We start from the raw sequence: 26,530 nt of genomic DNA, 5'->3' as shown, positions 1-26,530 counted from the left end.
AATCAACAGGAAGAAAATGTTTATGTTAAAAATGCCAAGTTTCTAAGACTGCCATAGAAGATTATATCAATAATGCAGGGGTCAGTAAACTTTTTCAATAAAGGCTCACACAGTAAATATTTCCAGCTTTGTGGGCCATATAGTCTCTGTGGCGACTACTGACGTCTGTCACTGTGGCCACAGAAAGACATGTCCAAGTACCACTGAAATTTTATTTACAGAAAGAAGCACAGGCTGGATCTGGCTTACAGGCTGTAGTTTACCAAATACTGGTAAAGTGGGTGAAAGATTGTGATAAATTACCAACTTTACGGCTTCAGTTGCTTTATAAAAACAAAATTTTTACATATCCAACTCTGTGGAGAATAAACTAAAATTAGAATTATACAGGGGAAAAAAAATTGGTAAGGAGAATTCTCTGTTTCTTAGGACTTGAATCCGTGCAAACCTACTTTAATCGGATAAATGAGATCTGGCTGACAAGAATAGAGATCTTTTGTCAAATTAAATTTTTCTCGAAAAGAATAAACTTGACAGCTCCACATGCTGTTACAACCATAGAAAATCAATATACCCCATAAAAAACCTTTAGAACAAAAACTGAAATGTTCGCAGTATCTGCAAGATGAGTTAAATTTTATTTTCGTTAATATATCTCAGCAAGGAAATACTTAGGTAACCTCTCCCATTTCCTCAAAGGAAAAGACTTTGCTCACCTGGAGAAATTAAAAGTTTTAAAACTCTCTCTCTCAAACACACATGTAAATACAACAAAAAAGCATGTTTCAGATAAACAGTCCTGAACTTAACTAATATAAGCTGTCTTGCAAAAAAAACAAAAGTTCCTTTTACTGACCATCTGACATACGATATCAATACTGGTTTAATGAAGATGAGAAAACACCTCATTTTCACAAGTATAAAATATGCTAACTGCTCGAATGAGTGTTCCTGAGACAATACCCTTCAGCTGCCAAGAGCCGCAGGCTCACACATGCCGACTGGTAAGAAGACATCATTTAGAAATACATCACACGTGATATATAAAATTCCTGTCAAGTCATGTAACCTCCAATTTAGCTTCTCCAGATAGAAAATGGAATTGGAATACCTACCACACATTTCTGAGGTATGTTTGATAACAAAGATAATAATACAAGGCTTATAAAACATAATTTCAATCTTCCTTACCTACTGATACTAATTATTTGCTTTCAATTACTTGGGTCTGAACATAAGTTTCCAGTCATCAAAGTTTAAAAGAGAATGAGGTATTATTCAATGAAAAAAGGAAACAGAATTGTTTTCTCTTTTAAAAGATAATGAGTTCAAGATGAAACTGTCTCAGTAAATTTGTTCCTTCTTTTAATTTTAAATATTTTTCCCTAGAAAGCCAACAAGAATAGAAAAAATTTATATCTAAATGTTTTCACTATTGTTCTGGATATCACACTTTTCAGGCCTAAAAAGACCTAAGAGAATCTGCTGGAGGGAACAAGTTGGTAGAAAGGTTCCTGGACAGCTTTTTGATCAATAATATAAAGAGGACAGGCATACATAACTGTTGCCCTTCTCTCCTCAGTCTTGTAGCCTTAAAAAAATATGGACCTGCAGCAGGAATTCTACAGACATTAGGTGACTAGAGTGAGGACAAACCCAACACACTAAGGAAGGACATTACAAAGTCAGAAAGAGCTTAGTCTCTGACAGCACTGCTGAGAATTATATATCCCTATATATGTAAACTACAGTTGCTCAGGTATTATTACTTTTATCCAGACACATTCCTAGTTCATGCAATTTATATACTCAGCCCATGTTGATAAAACACTTTTAAAATTGTACTGTCCAAAATTTAGATGAATACTTTAAGGCAACAGTTGGCAAACCACAGCCCCCAGGCCAAATTTAGTCTACCACAATGTTTTTCTAAATAAAGTTTTATTAGAACGCAGCCATTCCAATTTATTTACATACTGTCTATGTCTGCTTTCCTACTATAAAGGCAGAGCTGACTAGTTACCAGGGACCTGGCAAAGTCTAAAATATTTACTGTCTAGCTCTGTACAGTTTGCTGACCCCTGGTTTAAGCCACTCAACATGCCATGTTCAGAAATAATTTACTCTTGTTTTCTAAAACCCTTGAGTTGATTCTCTAAAATCTTAATTTGAAATCATACTTATAATACTTTATATCTTAATAGTAAAGACACAAAGTGAATGTGAAGTGTAGTCTCCTCTATGCCACCAACATGGAAAATACCTCCCACATTTTTTTTTAATTTGCAATACAGAAAACTTTGTAAACATAGATTTAATGATGATGATGTAAGTCGTAATTAACTATTTTAATTAATCATCCAGAGCTTATCACAAAAATAAAAGAATAAAACAGGGATTCTTAATCAAAGGGTAATCAGGGCTACTAGTAATATTGTAAATTAATTAAATATACATATTCATAGTACTAATAATTTCTAAAGAGATGGCATTTTATAATTTTATACATTGAAATCAGTAAGAATGTTATAACAAGATACTTATAAATTCATTTATTTCAATTTATATAAAAATTTTATTATTGATGAAAGTCAATTTCACCATGCTTTTCAATATATGCGTAAAAATTAACCAATAGGGGCTTCCCTGGTGGCGCAGTGGTTGAGAGTCCGCCTGCCGATGCAGGGGACACGGGTTCGTGCCCCGGTCCGGGAAGATCCCACATGCCGCGGAGCAGCTGGGCGCGTGAGCCATGGCTGCTGAGCCTGCGCGTCCGGAGCCTGTGCTCCGCAACGGGAGAGGCCACAACAGTGAGAGGCCCAGGTACCACAAAAAAAAAAAAAAAAAACAAAAAAAACAAATTAACCAATAAACTAATTCATCGAGCTTTTTATTATAAACCTGAGAAAAAAAACTACAAAATTATTTGAGCTACAGACCCTTCAAAAAATAATTTTAAGTAATTTGTTTAGCATTATCTTCTACCGAACAAAGTTTTGCACACTTTCATGACATATACTCTGTTGAGTTTCAATTTTCTTTCCCTTCCATAGTATAAATTGTGCTGTATTCAGTCACTGTTATGGGTGAACTGTGCCCCCTAAAAAGATATGTTGAAATCCTAACCTTAACCCTACCTAGGAATGTAACCTTATTTAGAAATAGGGTCTCTAGATGTCATAAAGGTAAGATAGGGTCATTAGGTTAGGCCCTGAGTCATTATGACTGGTGCTCTCCTAAGAGGTAAATCTGGACACACACACAGAGGAGAACATCAGGTGATGACAGAGGCAGAGACTGAAGTTATGCTGCCACAAGCCAAGGAGTGCCTGGAGCTATCTATCAGAAGCTACAAGAGTCCTGAAAGCATCCTGCCCTAGAGAGCTGGAGGCAGCATGGCCCTGCTGACATCTTGATTTCAGACTTCTAGGCTCCAGAAGTGTGAGAGAATCAACTTAACACAACATAAACTTCAGGTTTGTGGTAATTTGTTACAGCAGTCCTAGGAAACTCATAGTCACACATCTATGATTACATGTGATTACATCACATGATCAGATGTTCAAAGTAACACATTTCAAAAATAAATCTAAATTGTCTCTGAGTTTAATCTGTTCCTCAGTGATTCTACCAAATAAGACAGGCAGCCTCGATCTCTCTTTATGATTTAAATCTATAAATGGGTACTTTCTGTAATGACCTATGCGTATCCTGCTATAACTAACACATCTATAAACAACTCATGTATAAATGCAAACTCCAATAAGAACTCATGCTCTGACAATAATGAGCTTAAAGGGACAAAGATTAATATTAAAATGGGTTTAGAAAACTGAATATTCCTGAAGCACTTTATTTCAAAACTGTGAGACATGAGTACTATTTTATGACCTACCCAATTAGTGCTGGATGCTAATCTGTTTGGATTCCAGGAAACTCCACTTCTATGTTAAATCACCGGGAAAAAAAGATGCTTCTTGGACTAGATTTCCAAGCATTCCTCAGGCTATAGAATTATCACTGCAGCTTGTCTGTTTTATAAACAAACTTCAATTTAGATTCGTAAAAATCTGCCAAAGGAGCTCTCTTTAACTAAATAACAAATCTGCCACTTGAAAGACATCATTCATCAACCTTCTTTGTGGGAGTATTGTTATTATGAAACTGAAAACAGGCATTCTTTCTTGAGTGCTTCAGGATTTTAATTATCAAATTTGAATGTCACCAGATATTTACTGAAAGGAAAACATCAATTTTAATAAACTGCCTTAAGACTGAAAAACATAAAAGGTATTCAACCATAAAGTGCACTTGAGTCTTGTGAGTTGGCTTACTGTCTTATGATACAATGGTTACCACTCAGCAATTTATGAACCTTTAATCAACTCTCAACTGCAAGGAAAAAAATTTTCCGATTTTAAAATCAAAATATCACGTGTATATAATATATATTTTGACCTGGAAGGAATTTAAATGAATTGCAATAAAAGTTTTAATACTTAATAAACCAGGTGTTAGAGACTGAATGGTATTAACACAGGGCTGGGGGAAAAAAGTAAATAAACAGCAAATAAATGGATTAATTGTAAACACTTTATTTAAAACTTAAAAACAGGGGACAGTGGATTTACTCTTAAATTTGAATATCTGAATAGCAGAATAATTTGTGTTCTTTCATATTTTGAAAATATATCCCAAAGAGGAAACTACTAGAGAAACCCTTCACTTTTGACTTACATGAAAATCAACACATAAATTACTTTGTATCCAGTTAGCAAAGCAGCAGGGATGTAGTTGGCCAAAGTCCTTAAGAGTCAAAGATTCTGCAAGCTCTCACCTGCCCACTCTGACAGACTCCCTTTGTTTAACTTTGAAAACATTTGTCTAGAAAACTTTCTTGTGGCCTCTACTCTCATAGTGTGTTAAAGAAATAAGGCCCTTCATTTCCAAACTTTAGAAAAGTATATTCACATCTCTCAGATGCTTTAAATATGAATGAAAGCATTCTTATCAAGACTAAATAAACTTTCTATTCATTCGTGATAAATTAATCTCAGGAAGATATTCACTTTTCCTAGAGAAAATTCCATTTCCTACTTGGCAGACATATTTCTACTTAAAAGGATTGATTATTATTTTCCTCTGAATCCAAATTATATATTATCATTTTAAAATGTCACAAATTAATCTTCCACTTCCTCTGTTCTTCCACTGAAAAGAAAAAAAAATGCCTAGAATACAGATACATATAGAAAAAATTAAATAGCAACTGAGTATGTTTATATTAAAATAGTTGTGTTCAAACCTATCAGTAACCTATTTTGACTTACTTAGGAATCATATTTTTCTACTTGCAACTTGTCCCTTGTCCTCATGAAATGCAAAAGAACTGCAATTTTCACCATTAGTAAATAAAAAGAGAAACAGAAAGATTAGGTTAATATTTAAAATACAAAATTGTTTTTTTAAAGGAGTATAAACCATTCCTTCTCTTGCATCATTAAACAATAGATACTTCATAGAATAAATGCAATGCATTCAATACTGTACAAATTATTTATAGATAACATAACTTCCCTAAGATTAATTCTCCTGCAAATGGTTACTGTAATAATAAAAAAAAAAGTATTTTTACTAGAAACTACTATTAGATTTGCAAAACTATTTAACAGACTGATGGAGCAACAGTAACATTTAGTCTGAAACAAACGACATCTTCATTTGTTGATGCTGAAATGTCTTAGCCAACAAATATTGTGAATATCCAGAAAATAAGTTAAAGACTGAAAAAACACTACTGGAGTCAGGAAACCAACCAAGGTTACAAAGAAACCTTGGAGGAGAAATGGCATCACACCACCAGATTCCTGCACTCTTTCTTCATGTCCTTCTCACAATGTACAGGGCTGCCCAGGAGAAAATGTGGAATTTGATGTGGGATTATAAACAAGGCCATTAACCTGTGAGATCCCATAATAATTAAAACTATTCCACAGAACCCAAACTGTGTACACAGGTCAATCTCTTCCTATGGTTAAACTGAAAACCCACAAGGAATTTCAAAACTGCTTTCATGACCATGTAATCAACAAGTACTCATGTTTATACCAATTTAAACATTTCAATTAATGCATTATTCTTTGGCCAAAGCAATGTTGTCATACAGTGGTATGAGGAATGCAAGCAGGTTGGTTTGCAGCTTTGTGTTTTGTTGTTGCCCTTACTGTTATTATTGTTGTAGCTGATGTTGTTTTGTTTCAACTTTTAACTTAACCATTTCTCTTTAGTATATCAGTTTCAAAATGTTCTTGGTACACTATCTCATGAATTACAACACAGGCATAAACAGCAAGTAGAGTGATTTGTAGTTCTTTAGAGGGAAAGGCACTTCATTAATGTAGCAGGCTATACGTTTATCTTTGTTCAGCCAAAATAGTCAATAAAGAAAAAGATTTTGCCTGATGCTCCTGAAGGATTTTAAATAAAGGCTAGCATCTTCTAGAACTAATTTTTTAATGTCAAAATACTTTTTTTAAAATAATATCATTTAGAATGAGTATTATTATACAATCTATGCACACTATGATTTGTTTTCTACAACACATGTGCATAAAGAATGGTCCAGGGGCTTTCAAATGATATTAATAATAAGACAACATCTGTGTATTACTCTTTGGCATGAATTTTTTAAAAGCCTTTATTTTTTTCACAGATAGGTTATCAAACTCAGAGCTATTTTTCTACCTCAGTTGACTTCTGGTTTTGTTCCAGTGATTGCAAACCGGAGTGTGGGAGGGAAAAATGGATTGTAGCACTCTGGTTCACTGAAGCAGTTCTAAAATATGGAAAATCTGATTATCGTTATGCCATCACCTCTGGGTGCTCTAAAAAAACAGTGTCCAACACCAGGGCTTGAAGAACAGGAGATTAATACATAACTTTTTATATGAAAGAGTAAATATTGTTCTATTAAAATGGTCAACTGACGAAACTGCCAGCCACATCACTGAGGAAAGGCATCTCCTGTCAATTTCATATTTGTCACCTGTAACTACCTTCACACCCACTTTGACTTTTGCCACTAAAAATTTAAGCAATATGTTATAAAGTTTCTCCTCTTCTCTGTGCTTGAAACTATAAATTGTCCCTTCTCTACATGATTCCTGAAGCCCACTCCACACATTCACTTGAAAACGTTGTTATGTGTGCCAGAAATCACTGAATTACTCTTCCCAGAAATACCAGCTCAGAATGGTTTAGACACTGCTGGAGAAGCACCAACTCAGTGTGAGGTTCAGCTGTTTGGCGGGGAGGGGGAACTGGGGAAAAAGTGATACTGGAGAAGGAAGAGGTTTACTATAAACGTCAAACGAGGCATGCAGGCTGCCTCTACCAGAAATTATTATTCCACCCATTCTCAAAGCAAAAGGCTTGCATTACGCACTCTTAATATCTATTTCCACAGCAAATAAACTTACCTAACTATAATTTCTACCTTTCACCCGCTACACAGGGAATACACTGCACGCCATTTGCTATATCTATTTATTTTTCTATTTATATTTATCACATTTGTGTGAAATTGCCTTAAAAATTCGGGCTACGGGCTTCCCTGGTGGCGCAGTGGTTGAGAGTCCGCCTGCCAATGCAGGGGACATGGGTTCGTGCCCCGGTCCGGGAGGATCCCACATGCCGCGGAGCGGCTGGGCCCGTGAGCCATGTCCGGAGCCTGTGCTCCGCAACGGGAGAGGCCACAACGGTGAGAGGCCCGCGTACAGAAAAAAAAAAAAAAAAAAATTCGGGCTACTCATATTTTAGCAATCAATCAAAGCACAGCTAGTTCAAAACTGATGCCTGATTTTTTTCCCACTTGCCCTTACATTTAAAACAAATCCACAAAGAAGTTTATTTTTGATACAACAAGAACATTAAAATAAACATTTTGATTCATGTACTCATAAAGTACAGAATCTCTCAGGGAAATGCTGGTTTAGTCAATGAACTCCAAATTACTATTTCTAGTATTACTGTCCTTCATTTTCAGCTTAAAAATACTAACGTCCCGGGCTTCCCTGGTGGCGCAGTGGTTGAGAGTCTGCCTGCCGATGCAGGGGACACGGGTTCGTGTCCCGGTCCGGGAGGATCCCACATGCCGCGGAGCGGCTGGGCCCGTGAGCCACGGCCGCTGAGCCTGCGTGTCGGAGCCTGTGCTCCACAACAGGAGAGGCCACAACAGTGAGAGGCCGGCGTACCGCGCAAAAAAACAAACAAAAAATACTAATGTCCCTAGTGACATTATTTACAGAATAAAAAAAAAAAGATTGTTCAGAGAATTTATAATATTCCCAATTAGCAGTGTGTAATACATGTTAGATAAGAGTCATACTACTAAAAAGAATATTCAATTGCTTACCAACCCTGAGAACATTCTAAGGAGTTTCTTTTATATTCTATACAGCAAAACATCCAGAGTTCCGTGTACAGTGACACGTTTTAGCCTCAGTTACATTTGGGAATCTAAGGGAACACAGAAGTGAACGTTTAAAAATATATTCCTAGGGCTTCCCTGGTGGCACAGTGGTTAAGAGTCTGCCTGCTGATGCAGGGGACACGGGTTCGTGCCCCGGTCAGGGAAGATCCCACATACCGCGGAGCGGCTAGGCCCGTGAGCCATGGCCGCTGAGCCTGCACGTCCGAAGCCTGTGCTCCGCAACGGGAGAGGTCACAACAGTGAGAGACCCGCGTACCGCAAAAAAAAAAAAAAAAAAAAAATATATATATATATATATATATATATATATATATATTCCTACTAAAAGAAACATAAATCAAAACTTTATGTCTTGTTACAGTTACCAAGAATAGTACATTATTATGAATTATGATCATTTATCGAATGTAAGTTTTGCATAAACACAGTGGCCACTGAACATTATCAGAAAATTGAACATGGATGAGAGAAAAATCCAATTAGAAATATGCTATACCATCACAGAAGCTAATAAACTTTATTTTAGAATTGAATTTAGGACAGTGACAAAATTTACTTGGACACTTAAAACACAGAGTTGCCTCATTGTGATCAGTTAGCATTATGCAGTCTGTCATCATCTATGGAAATCTACACACAACCAAAATTTATAAAGATTCCACCATGATATGCTCCCACATAAAAAGCCAAAAAAATCTGAATTTATTTATGAAATGGTAGTTATAAGACATTTCCTGAGTTAGAAATGTTTCAAGTTTCTAAAAAAGATGTAAAAGTGAGATACAAGTTTACTCCATCATATATTACTACATCCAATTGAAACACACGACTCAAATTCCTAGTCCTAGAAGTTACACACCTTCTCACTGATCTAATAACCTAAAAAGTAAAATTTCATGGATTACATTGCTATATCAAGAACAATCTCAGGGCTGCCAAATGTGAGAAAGAAGTGTAAAGATGTTTCTAAAACAAGTTAGTTTTATTAGATCTACGTTAAAACTACAAGGCGAAAATACAGTTTTAAACATAAACATCTGGCTTCCCATAACCTTGGCCATTCTTGGGAAGTCTATAAGAAGAAGCAATCACTATGATATTTCTATTCCTTACTTCTGGAACCTTGTGGCAATTCAAAATGCCCATTAACAGTCCTGGAGAGGGTCTTAGAGCTTGGAGCTAAAAGGCAGCTAACTAGAAGGGTCACCACCCTCAAGATATATAAACTGTGGTCCAAGAATATTAAGTGATGAGCCCATAGTTACATAATTGGTTAGACTCCTATGATTATGTTAGGATTCATCACTAATTTAGAGAGCAAATGATAAATAAGGAAACATTTATGCCATTTTACCTTTGGCAGAGGGTTTTACTATGCTTGAATTTGACGGTTTTACTCACTCTGGGTATTTCTTCGGCTGCTATTTACAAACAACTTCAGAGTCTATATACCTAGATAACTGAACTTTCTGTTACACAATCCTATGTTTCATTAGACTATATGAGACTACTGTTTCAGACCTGAAACCTTAGAGATTTCTTAGAGGTCTTTCCTATATCTAAGAAAACTAAAATCCAGAGACGTTAAGAGTTTTAAACTAAAATTCACCTCAACTACGTTAAGATATTATATATTTTAATTAATGTTTATTTTCCAGTCTGGAAATCTAAATAGACTATCACTATCGGTGAACATTCTAGATAGAACTTAAATGTCCCAGAAGTGGAAAACTCTATCATTTGCTCTATTTAGTTTAAGATAGATCATGAAATTTAACGTTGAAAGAGCCAAAAAACAAACTTCAGTGAAGAGTCTCTAAGTCAAAAATCCTGGCTATAAAATGAGGATTCAGTTGATGTCACTTCAGTCATCACTGTCCCTGCTTCTCACTTAACAGTCAAAGTATAGGAACTGAAGTTACATCTTCCACCCACATCTTACACACCTACACCTCCAATCAAGACTACGTCCTGAAGACACTGTCCAACACCAAATGCTGGTGGAATGGAGCAACAGGAACTCTCACTGCTGGTGGGAATGCAAACAGTACAGCCACTTTGGAAAACAGTTTGGGAGTTTCTTACAAAACCAAACATAGGCTTATCATAATATCAAGAAATCATGCTCCTAAATATTTGCTCAAATGAGCTGAAATCTTATGTCCACACAAAATCCTACACACCAATATTTATAGCAGCTTTATACATAAGTGCCAAAAATTGGAAGCAACCAAGATGTCCTTCAATAGGTGAGTGGATAAACAAACTGTGCTACATCCATGTCATGGAGTATCATTCAGTAATAAAAAAAAAAAAAACCAACTATCAAGCTATGAAAAGACATGGGATAACTTTAAAGGCATACTGTTAAGTAAAAGAAGTCAGTCTGAAAATGTTACATATTATATGATTTCAACTATATGACATTCTGAAGAAAGCAAAAACTATAGAGACTTTAAAAAGATGAGTGGTTGCCAGGGCTTCAAGAGGTGTATGGTGGAGGCAGTGGGGGAGGGAAGCAATGAATAGGTGGACACAGGGCATTTTTAGTGCAGTGAAACTATTCTACATGATACCATAATGGTAGATATATGACATTATTATACATCTGTGGAAACTCTGAGAACCGTGTAATACAAAGAGTGAACCCTAATACAGACTATGAACTTTAGTTAATAAAACTGTATCAATACTGGTTCATCACTGTAACAAAAGTACCACCTTTTGCAAGCTTTTAATAATCGACGAAACGGCAAATGGCGGGAGGGAGTATACGGGAGCTCTACTTTCTGAGTCATTTTTCTGCAACCCTAAAACTGCTCTAAAAAATAAAGCTATTAAAACAAAATAAGAACACTGTCTCATGAACTAGCTATTGACACAGAGAAATTTGTGTAAACCTTGTGTAAAACTACAAGGTTTAAATAATATGAAAAGCAAATACACAAATGCAATGATATTTCCCCCAAAACAAACACATGGTAACATTCATCCTAACTGTGAAACAAAAAGCAACATAAATGACCTTAACCCTGAAAAAAATAAAATCTGAAATATTCTTACCTGTCCTGCGACTGCTCTTCGTACATCCTCTCCTTGCCTTCTTTAAAGAGTCTTATTGCTCTTTTTGACTTTTTCATTAGACTATCAATGTAGATTTTAAAATATTCATTCTCACTGAGTTGGGCAAGTTTCTGGTTGTCGTCATATTTACTCAATATAAGTCTCAAATGCTGATATGTGTCAGGTAAAATATCAAGTATATATGGTGGGCTATTCTTCAGCTGAAGTTTGGGATTTTGGCACAGTCTGACCTAAAAGAAACAAAGACAGAAATAAAACACTTTCATATGAACTGCAACACTTTCCTTCACAGAAGAGCTGAGAAAATTATCAAACTATGTACTATTTCTTTGCCTTGCATAATATACATTTTGATTTTAAAATTATCATCAGCAATCTACAAAGAATCTACATTCCCATCTGTTTTCATACAATTAAATACTATTCTCTTCTCTTCTCATTCAGTTTTTCTATGTCAGACCTTAACTTTCAACCCCGAAAGTTTTCATTCTCTCTTCAACATCCCATTGTTCACGGCTTAACAGAACACCTATGGGCTAATTATTATATATCACTAACAGTATCTTTTTTAAACAAAAATGAGGGAATGGGCCTCATCTGCTGGCCCATTTTAACATCTCACATTCAGAGATTATTTTCCCAGCTAAAGCTCTTTGATAGATTTTAATTTACGTTTTGGTGTATTGTTCCCGAACCCTGAGAAGTACTAAAAACAGGTGCTCTTTTAATAACTGAATTATTAAGTAGTAAATGGGTGTCAGGTCAGAACAAGTCTTTTCCACCTCTTCACATTACATCCCAGGCCTAGAAACACATGTTACATAACGGTTCAGTCATTCCATCAGGTGCCACCCAACGACTGGGGCGTTTAGGGCTGCCTGCATAACCATACCTTCTGCTAGCATGAAAAGGTAGTAATTCTACTACTACGTTCACTTCTTTCTACATGTTCATGTGATTTAGTCATAAGCAATTTTACCCATCTCTCATTCTTACCCCTCCAATCACAGCATAAAGAACCATCCAATTAAACGACTGTTTAAATAAACTCATTGGGAATTGCACAAGTGTGTACATAGTGTAAAGGCACACACTCTTACAAAAGGCAAAATGTACACATCAAAGCAGAGTTACTGAGAAGCTCATGAAGCAGAAGCTTGAGGGTCCCTCAGACACTTGGCCCTCTTCTAAAGGTCTCGTCATACATTTTTTTGGTAAAGTTTTCAAGAGCAAGATATTTTACACACAATTAGTTAAGATTTCTGTATTTTTCCCAGTGCAACATCCCTTCTGTCAAACTTAACCTTCTGCTGGGTGGCACTGAAGGAGCTGGGGGCATTTCTGGAGTCTGGCTAATGGGAATTTGAGTTGAAATACACTTAGTTTGGCTTTAGTGGAAGGTACATGTAAGGAACGCAGTCACTTCTGGAACTAGTTAAATCACTGTCAGCAATTGTGATACAAGAATGGCTTCGGGAATATTTCAAGTGCTCATGGTGCTGACCAGCCCAGCACAGGAGCAGGAAGGTCACGTTTAAATTTCGTAATTTGAATGTGTCCAATGGTACCCAGAATTGGAGGCATACGTGGGCAATGGAAGAGAATCAAAGCATAAAGTGTACAGAGGGCTTCCCTGGTGGCGCAGTGGTTAAGAATCTGCCTGCCAATGCAGGGGACACAGTTTCGAGCTCTGGTGCAGGAAGATCCCACATGCCGCGGAGCAACTAAGCCCGTGCGTCACAACTACTAAGCCTGGGCTCTAGAGCCCGAGAACCACAACTACTGAAGCCCGCGCGCCTACAGCCCGTGCTCCGCAACAAAGAGTAGCCCCCGCTCACGGCAACTAGAGAAAGCCCACGCGCAGCAACGAAGACCCAATGAAGCCAAAAATAAATAAATAAATAAATAAAATTTTAAAAAATAATAAGTGTACAGAGTCTAGATTATTTCTCTGATGTTTGTGGACTTAACCATTTCTTTTAATGGTCTTTCTTTTCATACCCAATTTTGTATTTGTACTTTTTTCTTTAAAAGGGCCACTCTAAATTTCAGGTTCCACAAAAACATGGATACACTTTTGGGTACTCAAAAAAGTGCCCCGGCCAAATGAAAAAGAGTTGAACGTTAATAATTTCAAGAACCACAAACACAATAAGTCAAGGAAATGACAAATGTAAAAGTACTCTTAAACTTACTTTCTCACTTGCTTCCTTTGAGAAATGACCATATCTTTTGTGGGGGAAAAAAGCCTGGCTCAAACTATCAAGCATCAGCCCCTAATTTAAGACAACCATTTCTCACATTAACTAAGGGCGTTCTATCTCCCTCCACTTTGTACACAGTGCCTAAAGCAGAACTGTCTAGCATACAGTACAGAACTAATAAATGGATGTATAGATGATTGGTTGATTGATTCTGAAATTCTTTATATGTATTTTTACACACAGATGTTATTATATTACTTCCTTATTTTCATGATTGAACTATATAATAGTATTTTCTCCCCTAAAGACAGATGAAGTTCCAAATATATCAATGATTTAACAAATCTTGCTTGAAACAAGATGGTTTTTCAGTTCTTAAAACTAAAAGATAATATCACGAGTACACACAAATTTCAAAAATATCACCACCAACATCCTACAGCAGGCAGTTTAATTTCAGCAACATAAAACTTGGTACAACATGTCACAGACTGATAAATTATTAACTTGTAGTTAGGGGGGCTAGGCAACTTTAAATTCATTTCCTCCAACTGGTGAATTTTTTAACTGATAAATAAAAATATTTCAGACATTCCAAATCACTGTTCCTTAATAGATTCTTTTAAACGTTACAAATTTTTAATTTACTATTTGCTACGTGGCCTTTTTCTCATTTGTTTTATTTAAATTATAATTCTATCTGAGTATTGATTTATTCAGTAAAATTGTTTGAATAACTACTATATACCAGGTACTGAGCTTGGTGCCAGGAAATTATAGATGACTAGAGCATACTTCATGCCTCAAGGACTCTGGCAGAAGAGACCTAGTTCTCTATAATTAACTTAGGAGCAATGTAATTCTTGCTCTAAGGGATCTTAGTGAAGATCCTGTCCAATCCATTCATTTTTCAGATAAAGAAACTAAGAACTACAAAGATTAAGGCGACTATTGAAAAATCATTAATCCAACACAAGAGTCTGCATCTTATGAATCTCAGCCTGATCTTCTTTCTAACTATATCACAATTTAATTAGAATTAGGCATATAACTAATGATCCCTGGCTAAACTCATTTACATTTTTATTTTACTCCATTTGCAAATTTACAGGAACTTGAGGACCCATTTGTTAATTCTACAAACGTTTGTATGTCGGGCATTGTTTCGGGCCCTATGGAGTACAGCAATGAATAAATCACACACCTGTCCTCAAGGAGTGTTCTAGTGAAAAAGACTGGTGGCTTAGAAAAGAATGACAGGAGAATCAGAGTGCTATAATGGAGGAGACTACAAAGCGCTAGAGGAGGAATGAAGCAGACACATCTACGTGGCAGGGCCATGAAAGGCATACCTAAATTTGCAAAAGGAATATTCCAGGCAAAGGGATGTGCAGAGGCTTGAGAGGCCCCAGAGAGGAGGGTGTGTGAAGAGCAGTCAGTGCAGTCACTCTAAAAGGTGGGGGCATAGGAGCCCCTGGGTGAGTGGAATGAGGAGATCTTCAATAGGCTAGAGTCAGTTCATCAAGGCCTTTGTAGGCCACACAGTTTTCTAAATCTGCACTTGGGCAAGTGCAACATAAAATGCTGAACTACTATTGCATGCCGCTGACTGTGCAGTTCATCAGTTGGATTAGTATTAAACTGTGATTTATGTCAACTCTTGCCGAAAATTGCCGAAAATGAATAACCCTATGCCAGGACTATGACTTCCTAGCAGGTCTAATTCAATTCAATTCAATAAATATTTATTGAGTGCCTGCTATGTGCAAGGAACTGCGAAAGCCAGGGTGAGAAAAATTGCTTTTCTAAAACCAGTATTTTAAGGAGAAAAATCAAGCTCACCATTTAAGGTTCAAGTTCAGATTCAAATGAGTCAGACTTCTAGAAATAACGAAGTCACTCCCTAGAATGAAAGCGGGTCCCAACACAGGAGAGCTTTCACAAAGAACACATCTACAGTCACATTATACACTGATGGACTTTTTAGGCCACCAACTGGTACATTAAAGGATTGGTTCATTACTCTTTGCTTTTGAACTAAAAGGTAAAACATTTAATATTGGAATTGGGCTAAAAATTCCATTATAGTCATTGGCTCAAAGGATTTTAGAGTTAAAGAGGACCTTGGAGGTCACCAAGACCAACTCCTTACTTGTTACACAACAATACTTAAACACAGAAATGGAACCTAGTTAAGTTTACTGCTCAGAACCCTGCTGTCTGGACTTACAAGTCAGGCACTCTCTCCATAACAGTAGACAACTGCCTGATGTATTTCTTGAAAATGTATTTAAAGATTTTTAGGGCTTCCGTGGTGGCGCAGTGGTTGAGAGTCCGCCTGCCGATGCAGGGGACATGGGTTCGTGCCCCAGTCCGGGAGGATCCCACATGCCGCGGAGCAGCTGGGCCCGTGAGCCACGGCCGCTGAGCCTGCGCGTCCGGAGCCTGTGCTCCGCAAGGGGAGAGGCCACAATGGTGGGAGGCCCGTGTACCACAAAAAAAAAAAAAAAAAAAGATTTTTAAGTAGACCTCTCTGTATATGTCTATATATGCATTGTCTCACATACATAAAAAAATATATTTTATATTTAATATGGCACTACATGTGTATTTCAGTAAATACATGAATATGTATTCACATACATAAAATATATATTCAACCATATCAAAGCAAAGGCACAAATATAAACACAGGATTTACTAGGGCTACAAGAATCTTCAAAGCCATTAATTATTCTGGAACACTCTTGCATTTAAACAGTTTCCTGACTGGGCTTTAATTAAAATTTCCAGCCAAAAGGTAACAAAGAAGTATTAGGTCAGCTAACATATTTTCTGCAAACAAGGTTCAAACCAGGCCCTGAAACCTATGAAAGAAATTCTACTGAAGCAAATGGAAACTTCAACAGTAAGGAATTGTGCGCATACCATAGAAGACTTTCATTATAAAACACACCTCACCTCATGGAGCATTCAGTTATATTAAATCATGTATTGTACCTGCGAAATGAAATATCCCATTTTTTAAAGATAGTATGGGAAGCCTGAAAGAATCCCTTGTTTGTGCTCCTCAGGTAACTGCTGTAAGAGATTCCTTATTGCAGTTACTTAAAAATATGTCATTATGACAAAAAGGATCTGTGAGTTCTTTGGGTTCTTTACAGTTTAGTTCAGCAAATCACACCACTAAGTATATAAAAGCATAAAAACTTATACAGCATAAAATTTTAAAAATATAAAAATAAAACAGAACTCTTTCTACATAGAATATTAATCGGGCAAAACAAGAAGCTTAGCATATAACTGGTTATGAGTCTAGAAATTAATCATAGCAGGATTTGGGGGAAACTACCAATTCTTTTATGGTTTTCAAAGAAGGTTTCTTTAGAAGGACACCTTTAACCTTTATAACCTTTTATAACCTTTATAACCTCTTTATAACCTTTTTATTGTTATAAGAAGCACCATTAAATAACTGACTAGTTGTAATTAAGATGTCAATTGTGTATTCATTTGTTCACATATCTATCTTACTGGTCTATCTCCATCACCTAATGTAGGATCTTGCATATAGTAGATGCGCAATAAATATTTGATGGAGGAAAGGAGGAAAGGAACAAGTTAAGGAGGAACCTCTCAGAAGTAAAGTAATATTACAAACAGGATGTCCATACCTATATTGAATAAACCTGTCTACAAATGAATACAAAGCTTGGGAAAGAACTTGATCATTTCAAATATAGGGGGTAAAGATCCTTTTGATTTACTTCTCTTGGAAAGAGGAAGATTCAAGCAGCGTGCTTGAATCTTCATACTATAAACATAGGCATCAGAACCAAACCAACCTGGGATCTAGCCCTGCCAGTTATTAGCTTTACAACCGTGGGCCAGTTTCTTCTTCTGGAAACCATGAAAACTTCTAAAGATGTTACAAATTCTCAGAAGAGGAAATGTCAAGTGCTCTGCACAATACCTGACACATACTGGGCACTGGCAACTTTTTAGGATTTCTTCGCCTTCCGTATTGTACCACAACATGGCAAAATCCCTGCAGGTTTTGCAAAGATGTGAGAATTAGACCAAGGGCACTGGCCGCCTTGTTGGGGATCATTAAGAGTTCTTTTATTTAGTTCCTAAAGTTTGTTATACTACCTGAAATCCTTAAAAAGTCTCCTGTTTTGTACAGAATAGGAGCAGATAAGGCTAATAAGCCCAGGTCTCTACTGATTTGGAATCAGTACATAGGTACTCAGCTGATCTGGAATCATTTGAAAGGTAGAATACTAAGAACTATTTTTTGTAATTCCTATTAGAAAACAGTGTGAGCTTAACAATTATTTAAATGTTAATATGTTAAAAAGCTAAAGATTTAGTCGGATATTTTCAAAATGCTTCTTTAATTACTAGGAGAAAATCAGCACTTACAAATACATTTTAAAATATCTTAAATATATGCCCAAGCAGAGTAGATAAAAACAGCATCGTGGCATCATCTAAGTCACAGCATGTTTTTAAGGTGATCTTAATATAAAGGCTCAGGACTGATTTCCATTTCAATTTTTTACTTATTTATGCACTTCATTGCTATAAAACTAGTTTAAATATATATTGTTTATTCTATAATATATAATTTTAAAACATGATTTAGACATTACAAATGTTACAAGTTAAATCACTTCTTGACAACCCAACATAAAATTTAAAAATTCCCCAAAACTTCTCTGTATATTTCCTTACTTCCCTCTTATCTAAGTGGGAGTTTCAGTTATCTACCAAGGATTACCCTTCTACTTGTTCTTAGCCTCTCCTTCTCACATTGTAATCCAGGATGCCACTTCATCAATTATTTCTTCTTCCCTTACATCTTAAATCATTCCCTACCTACATTCCTTCCCCTAAATCCGTGAACTTCTCCAACAGCACCTACACACAAAGTTATGCTCTGCTCAAACCCTCAAGGTATCTATCAGAACTTTCTTTCTTTACACTAGTTGTCCCAGTTCTAGAACAATTTTTAAATAATCCACATACTCGTTTTCATCTAGCTGTCACATAAGCAAAACTACACTGAAAGATCAACAATGGACTCGACTCAAGACATTCAATGACTTCTTGAACTTTCATTCGGCTTGGTTTTCTCCATTTGAACTTGGTTTTCTCAGACTTTGAAACTAGATCCTCATTAAAGCTATCTCTACTCAGGAAATCAGTATGCTCTCATTCTTTTCCTATCTGTCTCATCACTGTTCTTTGCAGGATTCCCTTTCCTTCACTGCCATCTAATTATAGATACACACCCGATACAGCCGAGAATTCCAATCTCTAACTTTTTCTCCACCTCTCACCTTCTATTCTGCCCTCCAACTCTCTTGTTGTTCTATAGCTTGAAATGCTGCTTCTATGGGCATATCTACCAAACATATGTCTCTAGTTTCAACTTCTCTCTTTAACTGCACATTCAATTTTCTGACTTCAAAATGGATTTCACTCTGGCAAGTCAAACTCGACATGGCCAAAAAACAAACTTCTCATGCACCAGCCCCCAAGCTTCCTCTTTTTCTTCCTATGTACCTTATCTCATTAAGGGCATCACTGCCTTTATAGTCAACTAAGCTGAAAACCTCAAGAATCACTTTCACTTCAACTTCTTGTTCATCCTCTATCTCTGAAGGGTCACCAGGACCTTAGATTTTACTCCAAAATGCCTCCCACGTTCGAACCAACACTTGCTTAATCTACTGTCAATTCTCTAGCTCAGCCCTTCATTATTTCTTGCCCAGTCTGTTTTAATTCCTCTTGATCATTATTCCTACTTTTAAGGGTTTCTTTTTGTCTCTTAATTCATCCTTTCTAGAGTCAAGACAGTAATTTATCACAGCATAGCCTTGACTTTCTCTCACTCTGCTCAAACATCTCAGTGTTTCTCGGCCTACCAAATAAAGTCCAAATTCCTTGAAAAAACAGTCAAAGCCTCTTCATCTTTCTCCAACCTTCTTTCACTCAGCAATCTCCCTTTACTCATCATTCCTTCTGTCTGATGTGTCCTCACTTCACTGGAATCCAAAGCATCCTCTAAAAAATAGCTGGATAATACCTCCACTATGCTGCATTCTACACCAACTTTTCACCCCAGCAAGCAACACTCACATCTACCAGACGCTGTGTTACAGCACTTTATTTACACCGTATTACAGCACTTAACTACACCCTACAGGATAACATGGTTATCTATGATTCTCTATCTTTCCAGACTTAGGACATGATAAATGAATGAGGAAATAAATAGACAGCATAGAAAGCAACTCTGAAAGAAAGTAAGAAGTTGATTCAAAATCTGAATGGTTAAAATTCTATAGGATTTAAAAGATAATAACTGATTAAGGCTTCTGCTAAATGTGTGCTCCACATCACACAGATAAAAAGCCAGGGAACTCTTAGGAGGATTCCTTTAACTCTTTTACTTTATCCAAAAGTTTTACCTAGAAGTGATAAGAGGCAAACTTTGGGATCACTCCATTTATCTAAGCACAAATCAGAATCTAACTCAGTAGTAAACAAAATAAGCCAGACACATAATGTGTTACCATATCAAAGTCTACTAGGGCCCATGATTCTGCTAATATAGAACAACCTAACTAAGGAAAAAAGAAATACGTGAAGAATAATTCAAATAAATGATATTCCCTGTTCCAAGGGCCCAAGGACAGTGATATTCTCAAACCGAACAAACATAAACAATAGGCATCCTAAACCTAAATGTTATTCCACATGCAATATTTTTCAGAGGTGTGAGTAATTCAACTCAGAAGAGAATACTTACTCTTATTTTTTAATAGCTGCATATAATTTAAGCATTTTTGATTGACGAACTTTAAAATATATTATGGTTGAAGCGAAATTATAAAGATAGAGAATAAATTATATTCCAAGCTTGGCAAGTGTACTAAATGTACTGAGGGTTAAAAGCAGGAAAAGGCTGTTTGGTATCATCACTTTTTAAATGCTTTTAAAACTCTTTCGGTAATGTAATTTCAAATGAATGACAAGGACAGCAAGACAAAAACGTAGGCAGGTACTCAACTTGCTTTGCTCTTTAGCATCAATTAATTACTCTTTAGTTTCCTGAACATCTATGTACGCTCAGTACATTTAGTATCTATTAGATGGAAAACTGTTTCTTCCACTTTCCATCACCTGGCTAAGATGCTTGTGAAAACCATGCGCAGGAACCTCACATTAATAAATCATCATTCCTACCATACTGATTAGCAATCATTTCCTTACCCTCACCACAGCATTTCCAACAAGAGTACAGTACTGCTATTCCTGAAGGCAGTGGCCAGCAGAATCCAGACAGACAACGGTCTGAGCAGTGGCCAGAAAAACAAGACAGATGTTCTCGACTGCTCCCACTGTACTTTGTATAGGTCTGTATTACAGCCCCTTCCATACTACATGGCAATTATCCACTTACATGCCTGGCTCTGATGCTGGTCTCTGAGCTCCATGACAGGTCAAGGGCAGAGTTATATCTTGTATAGCTTTGCATCCCCAGGTAATAAGCACTTCATAGAAACACAGTAGGTCCTCAAGAAATGTTTAAGTGTTTAAGAACCTCCATCTCTGTAAGAGCTTTGTAACAGACTCCACATTTCAGGTGTATCTGAACCTTGCTGTGTATTCATGAGTAATAGTTCTGTCACTATATCAAACAGGCATCTACTGACCTGAAGAGTTTGGGGTCAGCTATTGACTTACACTGACATGTAGAACTAAAACCAGAAAATATGTCTAAATGAAATGCTTTGGGATATGCTACTATTCTTTTTCTCAATAAATGCACTCTGCTAAGTCTGTGCCACTGATGTTTTCTTACAAAACACTTTACATCTTACAAGGAACACAGCTGAGCAATTACTCCCTCCCACTCTCAGTGACCTTGTATAGAAAGCCTGCCCTCTGAAAACATAACAATTAGTTGGAACTGGAATTTCAGTTGACTGTTTTAAATTCTAGAGGCCAGGGAATGGTGTAACTACACATTTCCCTACAGTCTAAGACTGTTTCACTGCCCTGTGAGATGTTATTTTGCTTTATAAGTGGCTGAGACAACATACCGTACTTTTTTGTTTGTTTGTTTACAATTTTACACTTCTAAGATTTGACCTTGTTGCAGAGGCTTCATAAAGAAAAAATGCCAAATGTTTAACCTTGCCTTTTACATAACTACCAGTTAGATTTGAAAGTTACTATTTTCCGTTATTCAGAAGCTAAACTCCCACTATTGCAGTTATTTTACAAAACAGGTAATGTGTCAAGGGATTCACTTTTCGACTAATAATAAAGTTCCTGATGTAATCACCAGGACAGTGTTGATATCATGAACCACTTCCTTCACCACTGACAAGGAAGGAAAGACAAACACATGTGGGTGATCCTTCTGCATTACACAATTAAATAAAATAGACTTTCCAAATAGTAATTATCAATGCTTTTTTATTACTGTGAGATAGAGTAGCGATAAACATACTGAACTCTTTTAAAATGATTTATATGGTTTCCCTCCACAAAGCCCACGAATGCATTCATAAATGAACACAACAATTTTCAGCCTTGACAAATAATGAAGACAAATAGGGAAAGCCACACAGTGCACCTCTGGCCAACACCGATACCCGCATCCCACTAAGTAGAGACTTTAGGTAGTAGATTTCCTCGTGAGTCAAGTTTCTCAATTGGAGAGGCTAAACACAAACCCACAAAAGGGTTAAAAAAACAAACAATGGCAGAAGCTTAACTATCAAACAACCATCTATTTTACCATAACCCATGGTGAAATAATTAAAAGAGGAGAAAACTTAGGTTAACAATCGGTTACAGACCAAAATTACACACACATTTTTTAATGTTTCAAAAATAATGACTCTATATTACCTACAGTTTACCACTTCTTATATAAATCTTTTTCATTTGATGTTCTAACATTTACTCACAATTGTACAAATTCTGACAACTCAAAGGGGTGGGGAAAGAGGAGCAGCTCCCTGGTAGAATCTGACCCATTTCTGCCCACTCGTTTAACAGATAAGTTAAAGAAAAACCTGAATCTCCTTCTCTTATGCCCAACTAATGGTTCAGGCATGAGACTGACCTTAAATTGCTTACTCCTTAGAAAAGCAAAGACAGCTAGTATTGTGCCTGTCAAATATATACAATTTTTCCAACTGCATGCCCCTCACTCTTAAGTATCCAATGTTAAAATCAAAACCTGACCTCAAGCAGCAAGTTGCAATGTTCTGACACTATGACATCATTCTGTCTGGAGCACTTTAATATCACAATTTGAATAAATTGGCAGAAGCTTAAATAGGTCACACTGAATCCTAAAACTAAGGATATTTATCTAACAAAAATATTCTGGCTCTGCCTTTAGCATCACCAGCCATATAATGCCAGGTCTATTGTTCATCTACCCATCTGTGCTTCTCATAAGGAGAAATGAAAATAAAGTAAATCTTATCCCCTTCCTGTATTGCTAATACCACTGACAGTGGCTTTTTGCGGCAAATATTTGAACACTGTTACGAACCAAAGTAAAGTTGACTGCTACCATATGACTTTGTGAAGGCTTTAGCACACACCTACAAAGCAATATTTTTTTAAACCTCCATTTCTGCAGTTATAAAGACATCAAGAGCCCTGGATCAACTAACTTTATAATTAGCCCCAAACATGTATGAAATAAAACCATAAGGCGCTACAAACAGTTACCAATATATAGGGTACAGTACTACTGCTTCAAGAGCAAAACTATTAATTTTGCACAGCAGCAAGCTACATCTTAATTACATTTATTTCATAATCCTACTTGGTAAAATAGGACACAGCTACAGTTTTCTCCATAGACCCTTGTGAAGTATTCAGGTTGCCTAGACTTCTCTGGGCACTGACAGCCAGCATTATTTCTTCTTGTAACGTTGTAGTTCATCTGAAAGCAACATGCAGGAACCACAGAAGTTTCTGATACTCTCAGTCCCACCACCTCCATCATAAATTTTCCTTTCACAATAAACAATGTGCAATCAAAAAGGTTTCCTGTTTCAAAATGGAATAGATGAAAGAAACTGTAACTCTATCATTAACAACAGCAAAAAAGTTCCTCAATGAAAATGAATTCTCAAAGATGAAAATGGAAACTCTCAAACACTGCTTCCTCACTTAAGGACTAATCTGGTTCTTTCCCCAGTTATCATTCTCAGCAGAGTGTATACACTCTTTTGTTATCTAACAGCAAGACAACCTTACATAAAATGTAACAAACACATCCAAACTATTCTATGCCATGCACCAACAAAGAGCAGCCAACAGTAAAAATTTTGCATGTCTGAGTCATGTAGAGGAACTTTGAACCTTGAAGAGTAGGACAAAAGGTAAAAAAACAAATCTTAGCTCTGAACCCAACTTTTCTAAACACCCAGAGCATATATAAGAAAGATGGTCAATCCAAAGCAAAGACTGTTGCTACAACAATAATTATTATTAAGTAACAGTACAAATAAAACTGGAGAAACCAGCCACATCCAGGGTCAACCCTGCTGTGTACAGACACGGTCAGACAAAACTTACCACTTTGTCCATGAGTTTCCAAGTTTTCTCCACAGTCCTGCGATCTGCTGCTGCTTGCTTAGGGGGTCCAACTGCATCTTGAATAGCATCAATAATACCCAAAATTCGTCCTTTTCGGGGGTTTCCTCCTCGACCACCAGGGTTTCTGCCATTCATAGAATTTGCCATCTGGAATCTTAGTTCTCTGAAAGGGAAATTTAAAAAAAAAAAAAAAAGTTAGTTGGTCATGAAAATATTTACCCAACAGAAAACAGGTTAACTTGTACACACTACATACTGCTCCACCAGTGAGAACAAAATCCAGGGCCCCAGATTCAACTTTTCAATAGTGTGTGAATTTACACTCTCAATCTTTACACACAACAAACAGGTTTAGTAGCAATGACCTTAGATTTGTTTTTGGAACACTAAGAGTTAAAGATGCAAGTAATGAAGGCTTGATTAATACCAAACTCATAACAATAAAAACTTATATAGATTTCCTCCAACTAGATAAGAACACACTGTTCTGTTTTTCCCCTCCCTGCCTTAATCCCAATTCAAAAGACTAGAACTGAAGCCCCCAGAAAATATTTTGGGAGCCTCCCTCAAAAACCGCACTTTCACTCTGTTAGAATTCGTCAAGTTATATAAACGTAAAGATACTTCTACAGAAGCTTAAGGGGCACGTCTGCTGTCAACAAAGGCTTAGGACTTGGATTTTACCCGCTAAAACCACCAACTACGGACTCATGAACATGGACACACGAACACACAGTTCTTCAGCCAACGCGGTTGAGGAGTTGCGCCCAAGTTAAGAGCCATATAAACCAACACACAAATAACGCATTTTAAAAGAGAGTGAGAAACTGACAAGAGCGGGCACAGAAAGGAGGAGAGAGTTCACTTCTTTCGTTCCTCGCCTCTGGTCTCATCCAAGTGGGGTGGGGGTAAGGGGTCCAAAGCTTTGTTTCGGGACATCTGTGCCTCCTCCCGGCTCAGGCCCCTCCCCTGCCACTCTCGGATCACAGCTGGAGGAGGAAGGTGGACAGAGAAAGGACAAAGTATCGCCTCGTGCCTACAGCGCCCACAGCCCGGTCCGTCTCGGGCGCTCTGCGCTCGGCTCCCCGGGTTGCCTGCAATCCCAGCCGCCCGTCTCCCTTTACTCCCTCTTCCTCCCTCCCTGGCCCTGCCCAGGTCCGGGCTTTAAATACCCCTCTTCAAACTGTGACGGCGGCGGCGACAGCAGCTGGAAGCCGGGGCTGTCCCCTCTTCCTCTGTGGCCCGCGCCTGGCTGCCCCTGGGCCCCCAAGGCGGAAAGCAGCGTCGAGCCTCCCCCGCGCCCCCTTCCCTCCAGGCCTCTCGGCGCAGTAGCTGCCCAGAGACACGCGTGTGCGCGGGTCTGACTCTACGCGCACGAGCCCAGGGTGCGTGGGCAGCCCGGGCAGGGAGTGTGTAATTGCCGTGAAAACCCCGCTCCAGAGGAAGGAGTGACCCAGAGCACCGGCCATCGAGACAGGGAAACGCAACAATTACCGTCAAGACCAGTCCACGCCCGCTTTCCCCTCCCGCCCGACTCTCGGGGAGGCCGCGGGACGCTGCAGCAGCACTAGCCGGAGGGAAGAGACCACTCGCTGGCCACCCCACCCCTGTAGGATACACACACAGAGAGCCAGGGACGGGGCGGGGCCGGGGGCGGGGCCGCGCGCGACGGGACCAATCCCGAGCACCCGTGCCCTGCCCGACAGCGGGCGGTGCCAATGGGCGAGAGGCGCCCGTCCTCCTCGCACTACCACCCGGTCCACGTCTCCCACAGTACACAATGGCCCCAGAGGAAGGCCGGTTCGCCGCACGTCCCAAATGGAAAGGGATTCGGAGGGAAATGGCGGGACTGGACTCACCCGAGAACGAAAGTGGAAAAGGGAAAGGAAATGAAAGAAAGGATGCAAGGCACTAGGGAATTGACCAATAAGGAGTGGGCGGGTGGGCGTGAGCGTTGGGAACCGGAGCCAAAGCGGACTCCGGCTAAAAGGCGGGACTTCCTGCTTCGCTCACTTTCCTAGTCTTTTGTTTCATAGCAACAGAGTAGTGGTTGAGAGGGTGTTGCTTCTTTACTCTGGGCGGATCCGAGGCTGAAGAATTCATC

General features: G+C 37.9%; 1 protein-coding gene across 4 annotated transcripts in view; it reads right to left on the bottom strand.

The window, feature by feature from the left end:
* CBLB (Cbl proto-oncogene B) overlaps window positions 1–26,058 on the bottom strand; it is a 215,818-nt gene extending 189,760 nt beyond the window's left edge. The window contains exons 1-3 of one of the 4 annotated variants that reach the window (XM_067739005.1): window positions 25,921–26,058; window positions 24,406–24,589; window positions 11,555–11,805 (exon numbers count right to left, since the gene is read on the bottom strand). In XM_067739005.1, the coding sequence (XP_067595106.1) occupies window positions 11,555–11,805; window positions 24,406–24,573 (419 nt within the window). In that variant the 5' untranslated portion in view covers window positions 24,574–24,589; window positions 25,921–26,058. The other 3 variants (XM_067739009.1, XM_067739006.1, XM_067739008.1) reach the window with 3 other exon arrangements.
* Window positions 26,059–26,530: the final 472 nt, after the last annotated feature.

This window comes from Pseudorca crassidens, chromosome 5, assembly GCF_039906515.1.
Source record: "Pseudorca crassidens isolate mPseCra1 chromosome 5, mPseCra1.hap1, whole genome shotgun sequence".
Classification (NCBI taxonomy): Eukaryota; Metazoa; Chordata; class Mammalia; order Artiodactyla; family Delphinidae; genus Pseudorca; species Pseudorca crassidens.
This window is presented reverse-complemented; position numbering and strand designations above follow the sequence as displayed.